The sequence below is a fragment of the Nelusetta ayraudi genome, unplaced genomic scaffold (genome assembly GCF_046127955.1).
Source record: "Nelusetta ayraudi isolate G7.1 ecotype Tasmania unplaced genomic scaffold, CSIRO-AGI_Nayr_v1 ptg000094l, whole genome shotgun sequence".
Lineage (NCBI taxonomy): Eukaryota > Metazoa > Chordata > Actinopteri > Tetraodontiformes > Monacanthidae > Nelusetta > Nelusetta ayraudi.
The window spans coordinates 1,260,357-1,268,512 of NW_027466144.1; the positions used below are offsets into that span (position 1 = coordinate 1,260,357).

At 44.7% G+C, this 8,156-nt stretch overlaps 1 protein-coding gene across 1 annotated transcript in view; it reads right to left on the reverse strand.

Annotated features, from left to right (window-relative positions):
• Positions 1 to 7,867, reverse strand: part of LOC142902497 (cadherin-7-like) — a 67,237-nt gene extending 59,370 nt beyond the window's left edge. Inside the window, exons 1-2 of the mRNA XM_076047625.1 lie at positions 7,225 to 7,867; positions 2,631 to 3,220 (exon numbers count right to left, since the gene is read on the reverse strand). Of these exons, the coding sequence (XP_075903740.1) occupies positions 2,631 to 2,867 (237 nt within the window). The 5' untranslated portion in view covers positions 2,868 to 3,220; positions 7,225 to 7,867. The remainder of the gene's footprint in view (positions 1 to 2,630; positions 3,221 to 7,224) is intronic.
• Positions 7,868 to 8,156: the final 289 nt, after the last annotated feature.

Sequence of the window (8,156 nt, forward strand, 5' to 3'; positions counted from 1 at the left end):
CACACACACACACACACACACACACACACACACGAACACACACGAACACGCACACTGTGACAACTGTGATCTTCGCAAGCAAATAATGTGACAGCTTCTGCAGCTCCCTGGCAGCCTGTGCTGCCCGCGGGGAGTAAATGAATCTGATTTTTTTCCTGTATCTCGAACGGTTTGGATGAGCTCAAGCGTGAGGTCACATGTAAAGATGGAGCCAGTGTGACTTTTAACGCGCCTGCTGCCAGAACACTCTCCTTTGCCCCCTGACTGTATGCACCACAAGTTCAGATCTACAGATAGCAAACAGAACATTAATCAATAGACAAATGGGAAAAAAACAGTCTACCTACTCGGAAAAAAATGAGGGGGGGCATTTGTAGATGTAGTTTTGTATATTCAATGTGGATAAGGAGTTCTCTACACAGCTATGAATAAATAATCAGCTTTCCATGTCCTGTGGGGTTTACTAACAAGAAAACCAATCAGATCAGCAAGTATGTGTTAAAAAAAAAGAAAAAAAAAGCTTAAATTTCTGCTGCGCCCTCTCTCGGACCTTCTTCAACACTAATGTAAAATAGAAAACATGTGTTTTTCAAGCTAAAAAAAAAGAAGAAAAAATTAATTCCCCATGAGTCGCATACAAGACACACAAATTAAAGAAGACAGATACCACGGACAAGAAATGACCTTTAGCTGAACTTCAGCAGTGTCACAAAGAGGCTGGTTCTGATTTAGATGCTTACCCTCCAACATCCCTCTGGCAAAAACAGAGAGGGGAACAATAGGGCAGTGAAATGTATCCTAATTCCAGCTGGAGTCACTAATCCGGTTCAGAGACAGCAAGGATAAGGGCTTGCAGTGGCACACCCGGCAAATACGTTTATATGTACAGAATGATCATGCTGCAGATGAGCAGGAAGATGAGAAGTAATTTAATAATCAGACTGAGAAAATTCTTCAAGATAACAGGGATCTAGAGACCAATCCCAGACCCATCTGGCCTGCACGGCAACAACACCAGAGCCATTATCCAGACAGGAGTTGTCCATTCACACTGTGGTGCTGAAAAGTGCATCGCGTGTTTTATTAAAACCATCAGTTTCAAAATGCATCTTTCAAAGGGCCCCGCTTCATTCGGATGGGTGGAAAATTTTGTTAATTAAAAATTATTGTTTTTTTAAGGTTTTAAATTCTTTGCTTTCCAACACTTGTGTGACATTTGAAACAACCCACATATTCGACCAAGGTTCAATTTACAGATTGTGAATGCATTCATGGTGTACGTGATGGAAAATGTGTTGTTGCCAAACTAAATGAACTTTAACATGTAACAGATGCTCAGAAAATTATATATTGTTTGCTGTTGTTGTTTCATGTATCTTGCCAAGATTCAGAAGTTTGTTCATTTTAATCTACTAAATTAAGGCCGGAAGGCTGTTTCGATGCCCACAACTCTTGCCACCTTGTGTTTCAAAGGTTTGGGGGTGATTGAATTAAACTGCACCCACCGCCCTCGGCGTGCTGGAGCGTATCCTGGGTTCACCAAGTCGCCAGTTCATCACACGGCCAACGCGGAGCGATAAACAACCATCCAAACTCACACTCACACCCACGGACAAGTGGGAGCTGCCAGTTAGCCTTTGGACCGTGGGAGGAAGTTGGAGTAACTAGCGAGAACCCACGCAGACACAGGACGAACATGCAAACTGCACACAGAAAGGCCCCGAGTGGGAATTGTTCCCTCAACCTTCTGGCTGTGAGGCCACATTGCCGCCCTCTAAACCTGCATTTACTTCATAATTAACAGGCCGTGAAGAACTTTGCACCTCTTGAAAAATGACACCATAATAGGGGAGAAGCTGACACCATTGACACTGGAAAACTTGACAATTTTTTGCTAAGTGTGTATTCCAAGGGCAGAACTAATGATGTGCATGCTAATTTAGTTTTTGTTGTTGTTGTTTCAGCTGGTTGGTTGTTTTTTGGTTTTATTTGTTTTACTCCAAAATGCATACATAAACAGCAGCCTGACTAAACACAGAAAGCGTGATGGATGATTTTCACACTTTCAGATCTAACTACTCCTTTTTGCTGGTCTGCATGCATTTTTAATGTGGACATAATCCATAGCGGGAGTGTGACAGAAAAAACTGTTTCACTGTATCTCACCCAGACATGATTAGTTATTTTGTGTACGTACTATCGCATTAACTTTGCTGCCTGAGACCTTGGGAGGGTTTCATACATTTATCTTGTAAGATTGCGTTACCTGGATCTATGGGTAACATGCAGATAAAGTGCAGGAGTGATTGTAAAACAAATTATCTTGTCATGCTGTGCACAATCTTTGTTAAAGAAAATAGCAGCCAGGTTAAAATGAATAAACACAGAACCCCTCTCAAAGTCTTCTACAACTTCACATTGTCTACAAGATTTTGGGGACATGTACTACTTTAGCTTTTGCCGTTTATAAGGATGAATCAGAATTTATCAAATGACTGGTAAAAAAAAAAAAAATGAAGAAATTAGGTGTGTGAACATGTGCAAATATGTTTTTTTTTTCGTCATGGAAATTCATTTTGTATGTAAAAAAGCCTGCTTAAAGTGTGCAAATCCATTAACAGCACACTTACCTTGCCAACGTAGAGCGGCTCATTTCCTGTGTATTCCTCCAAAACGAAGAACTGGTTCCATACCCAGCTGCGCTTGTGCCTGTGCAGGACCTCCCAGGGGTCTGGATCAGAGTGTGGGGACTTCTCCAGATCCCCAGAGCTGGGATTCAGTCCCCAACAGCTCCTCTCCCGCAGGGGGAGCAGGAGCGCGAGGACAGCCAGGGCTCTGCATATAGCCGAGCAGCACCAACCCATCATCTGGGTCTGCTCCAAAACACACAACACACTGAGGGGCAAAAAAAAACAAAAAAAAAGAGACAGTGACGCCGAAATGTCAAAACCCTAAGGGTTTTATCCACACTGTCCTGACCCTGTGTTTCACCAGACAGCAGGAGCAGCCAGGCCCAGCACATGGGTGGAAAAAAGAGTCAAGCTCTGCATTTTGGTCGTGCTCCTTCTTTTTCTCCTTTTTCCTTTCTCGCCTCCGGATGGCAGACTAAAAGTCGGGGTGATTCCCTCCCCTTCGGAGCCGGGAGGTTGACATTAAAGCTGGCATACAGGGTCAGCGCAGAGCACGGCAGGCTTCAACACGCAGGCTGTATAATTGGCACCTATCAGAATGGAGAGCGGGAGGGAAATAAAGGGGGGAGACAAAGACATGGAGGAGAGCAGAGAGAAGGTACCGTCAGCAAAATTGCCGGTGTGACCGCGGACACTTTAGACAGCGAGTGATGTGCTTGCTGATGCAATGATAATGTGGGATGGGGCGTCGTCCTTTTTTTTTTTTTTGGACGATGAAGAAATTGGCCAAAAATGAAAAGGCGATATATACAGCACATGCGATCGACCTGGCGTCCTCCAAGCAAGTGAAAGGACAAGAAGGGCAGGTCAAAGAGTTAATCAGTGTATGATGGAGGGGGAAAATAAGCTGCACTCTCAATACACACACAGACACACAGGCGAGGAGATTTTGCAGAGAGTCAAACAAGAGTGGCTTCGCAGAATAACAATCGCAACGACACTTTCTCTCAATTATCCCGGCTTTACCTCACCAAGGTCATTATATTGTCAAATTTTCTTTGTGCGGGACCGTGCTGCGGCGCGGTGTCCTCCGGGCCCCCCGACGCAAAAAACACGCCACATGATCTGTGCGACGAGCAGCGAGATTAAAAATAAATCTGAGCTGTCAGCAGCTTGATGGCCTGAGTGCTCCTGACCTCTACTCCCCAGCAGTATGTTTGCAGGCCCGAGCACATGCGAGGGAGATCGTGTCCCTGCTGTCTCCATGCTGTGACAGATCCCCCTCGATGCCGGGGCATGCCAAAAAAAAAAATATATATATATATATATATATATGTATTGATATATATTTATATAAATATAAATGACAAGTAATTTTATTCCGAAAGGGGACAGTTTTCTAACACCTCACCTCTGGCGGGTCCGTAGTTGTTTGGCAGCATCTGTCTAGTTCAACACACACACTCTTCATCCAATGTAATTCCGTCTGTACGGACTTTGAATTCCCGGCAGTTTGCAGATGTAGCCGGTGGGGCTGCGCAGCAAGGCTTGCTGGGAAATTCATACACTTATCTTGGGGTGATACTGACTCAGAAATGGCATTTAGACTTCAGGAGGTCTTCTCCAAGCAGACGTTTAGAAAACAGCGCTTAAGCGGACGTGTATTTATTTTCTCTCGCTGACCTCTCCTTCTCCCTCCTCTACGCTGCATATTGGCAGGGCCCTGGATGAGGAAGGTAATTGCTTTGGCATAAAGTGACCTCTTCCTTCCCACACACCGATTCCACAGTTCTCATCTTATTTCCACCCCACCGCCGCCAGTCCCCCCTGGGCAAAATAAAAACAGCACACCACAAATCTCTCACAAGTGATTTGTGGTGCGTCGCAGAGCCAAGGTCATTATCTAGTGCTGATAATTAACAAAGAAATAAATCATGCAGTGGAGTGACTGTCACCTCTGCACACAACCACTTGTTTTTATTCTTTTTCGAACTCCTATGATCAAATATGTGTTTTTTTTTGTTTGTTTTTTTAAATAAATAAAAATTCTTACAAGGCTGAAGCTCCATCCAGGACCATTCACCCTGTCCTGCTCATGCTTTTATCACGTCAGCCTGTGTGGGATGACGATTTAATGGTTGAGGTGGAAAGTAGAGCAGATGTGGCTGCAGGGCAGCATGACTTTCTTAGCCAGGTTGCCGCGGTGATACTCGGAGGTGGGGGGAGAGGGGTCGGGTGGAGCCAAGTGGTCAAATGAATATGTCTTATTTCCTCGGACCCTGAACGTAAGATGTGGCGAAAGTGAAGAAGCGTTAATGTAAATGTTCCTGCGGCGCTAAGCTCGAGAAGTCAGACGGTGGCTTCGTATTCCATGAGTTTTTCACTGATTGTCAGCCTACGTTATCCATTTATTTAGCTTTCAGCAATGTGAAATTCTGAATGACGGCCTGAGGGAACAGGGGAGAAGTTTGGCATGAGCCAAATCAATGCCATGATGGATAAGCTTGCACACTGGAAAAGTTGCTTTTCCAAGAGGGTGGAGAATAGGTCTGATGTTTGATGAGAATGATATCACATGAAATGGAAGCACAGCAAAACCAAGAAAACAGGACCACAGTGCCTTCAGGGCCAGATATCATGCTGTCTATTATTCTTCCTTCAGAAAACTGTTTCCTTTACCTCAAAACACTAGGATTGTTTTGGTTCAAGCTGATTTAAACGCCTCAGTTGGTTGGTTTTCTGCCCCATGGGGGGGTTCCCACTGGTGGTTTCTTGTTTTTGTTTTCCTTATCGTTTCAGAAAGAAATATTCAAATATCAGCACAAAACACTCCTATCAGACTGACTCAGTTTAGCAGTGGAGTAGTTTCAGACTGACTCCCTGCAAAAAACAAAAAACAGGTGAAGCTCTATGTTGGGTGGTGTCCCACTGATGGGACTAAATTAAGTGAAAAATGTCGACCACTCTCCATTGTCCCCCAGGCTCTGTTTCGTTCATGCACTATGTTCTAATCCCATTTGCAAGACTCACAACAGGATTACCAGCACTACAGCGCCCAGGAACCAATCACACACTTCTTGTGATCCATATTCTACTAAACCATTTTGTGTATGTACAAGTGTCTTCAGCCACGGGTCAGAAGGCACAGCAATCTACTTAAGTAATAGATTATTATTATTATTATTATTTATTTTTATTATTTTTAAGAAATCCATTTCACTTTCTTGTGTTTTCTAATTAAATCCTGAACCAAATGCAGCTGATATTGAAATCAATGAACAGGAGGAATTTCATATGTAAAAATAAAAAAGTTAAAGTGATAAAAGATAATATTGATTTTTTTTTTTTTTTTCCCTTAACCTTAGTCTCGTTCGGGTCGAGTCAATAAGTCCGGTGGGAATTCAAGGACACTAACAGACCATCCTATGGACACAGGAACCTTTGGACCCTTTATGGGAAAAAAGTTCAAGTGCATCTTCCCCCTAATTTGCAGTACTTGTGGTATCTGAATTCACCTCACATTCACGGCAAGGGTCAAACGAAGCGAACTGACTCTGTGTCCGCTCGACGGGGAAAAGAAAACATCTGTGCAGAGTTTAGCACAGTGATTGTATATTTATACACATGCATTATTCATGTAAGAAAAACAAACCAATAGATATGCATTATAGGGAGGATGGAGTAAGGATGCATTTGATGCGGGTCTGCACTGACGGATGTTTTTAAAGTCTATAAAGTAGTTAGACCCACACCTCGCCGTCCTCTCTGCAAACATATTTAGAAAATGTTGCTGATGTATGGCGCAAAACACCAAATCATAAAGCACTTTCTGCTGACTGTGACGAATATATTAGGTCTCGGGGAGCAACAGGAGCTGTTCTGCAGAGTCAGTGGTCTAATGTTTGTGTGGGGGGTTTTGTATATTATTCAGATTTTATTTTTATTTGCCTGAAAACAGAATTAGGACATATTTTCTTGGTGGAAAGGCTGAAATTGGAAACACGTTAAACAGCCAATGATTTTGAACACTTAAAAAAAAAAAAAAAAACGTGCAAATAAATTAACCTAAATGTTTGCCTGACGAAAGTCAGATTCCATATGGAAAATCAAACATGAAATCTAACAAGTAGTCTCCCTCTTGTAGATGAGCAGCGGCACAGCCAGCGGCACAGCGATGTGACCTGACTGTGCCGTGAAGGATCAATCATGGCTCATCAGCTGCCACCTGCGCGACACGGAGGCGGAGGGAAAGTTCCCGGGTCGCACCTGTTCCTATGTCGGCAGTGCGTGATCGGTCGCGGATCGATTGGGCATCGCAAACAAACTTTGGGCTTCGTTTAGAAACGCAGGCGACACAAAGAAAACGGCGCCAGTCTGAAGAGTCACGACGGCTATCAGGCGGCGCAGGAACACCGACAGTAAAGCTGTCTGTGCGCCACCGCCGCAGGAAACCTGTGCCCGCGGAATACTAATCAGAGGGATCGAAGACGCGGGGATAAACGCAGAGAATGGCTGAACTGGCCGTTAATCGTTTAACACATACAGTTGGGATTAAGACAAAAGGGTGGAATAACTTCAGTGCGAGATCACTCACCATACGAAGGTGGAAAAACTTCACCAGTCGCGCGGGCGATGTATGGCGGCAAAAGTTGTCTTGTGATAGTCTTCGTTTGGAGACAAAAATGGAAGAAAAATATCTTCGTTAGAAGACACCAAAAAAAATCTTCGTTAGACGCCAAAAAGAACTCAGGTGTCAGAGTCAGTAGCGTCAATATCTTCAATATCTTGAAGTTGTCTTGTGTGAGGAAGGAATAAATAGTCCCGTTTTGGAGGAAAAATGGCGCGTAAAAAATGTTCTCACTCCTGGCTCAAGTGTGTCCGATGATCCGGCTCCCCTTCCTCGGTCCGCATCGTGCGCAACGCTGCGCTGCTCTCCGTGCACGCAACGCCGCTACTGCTGCTGCTGCTGCTGCGCCTATTCACTCTCGCTTCTGTGTCTGGTGCGCGCCGTTACGGGCGGTTGGCTAGGACGCGCGAGCAGCTACGGCTCGAACACAAGAAGACGAAGGTGGGTAAGCAGAGAAGCGAGAGAGGAAGCGCTCCCCTCGATCTGAGCGAGAGCCTGGAGGGGAGAGAGGAGAGGAGAGAAAGAGGCCGGTCGAAGTAGTTTGACGTGGATAAGTTGGCGAGGGGGGAGCCGAGGAGACGCACGCAGCGTCTTGCTCTCCTCACGCAGAAAGACGAGCGAATTTTTCCCGATTGTGCCCAGTGTGGCAGCAGATGGCATGCGCTGATAACTGAATAGGCTACCTTCCGCGCGCGCGCGCGTGTGTGTGTGTGTGTGTGTGTGTGTGTGTGTGTGTGTGTGTGTGCAGCAGCACGAAAATCTTAAACCAATTTAGGAGAATTGAACACTCCTCCACCTTGTGATTTAATTAAATCCCTCTAGCAACATCTCCAAATTCCAAATTGAAGCTAATTACACCCCATCCCATACCCCTCTTTTTTTGGTCCATGCATTTTCCC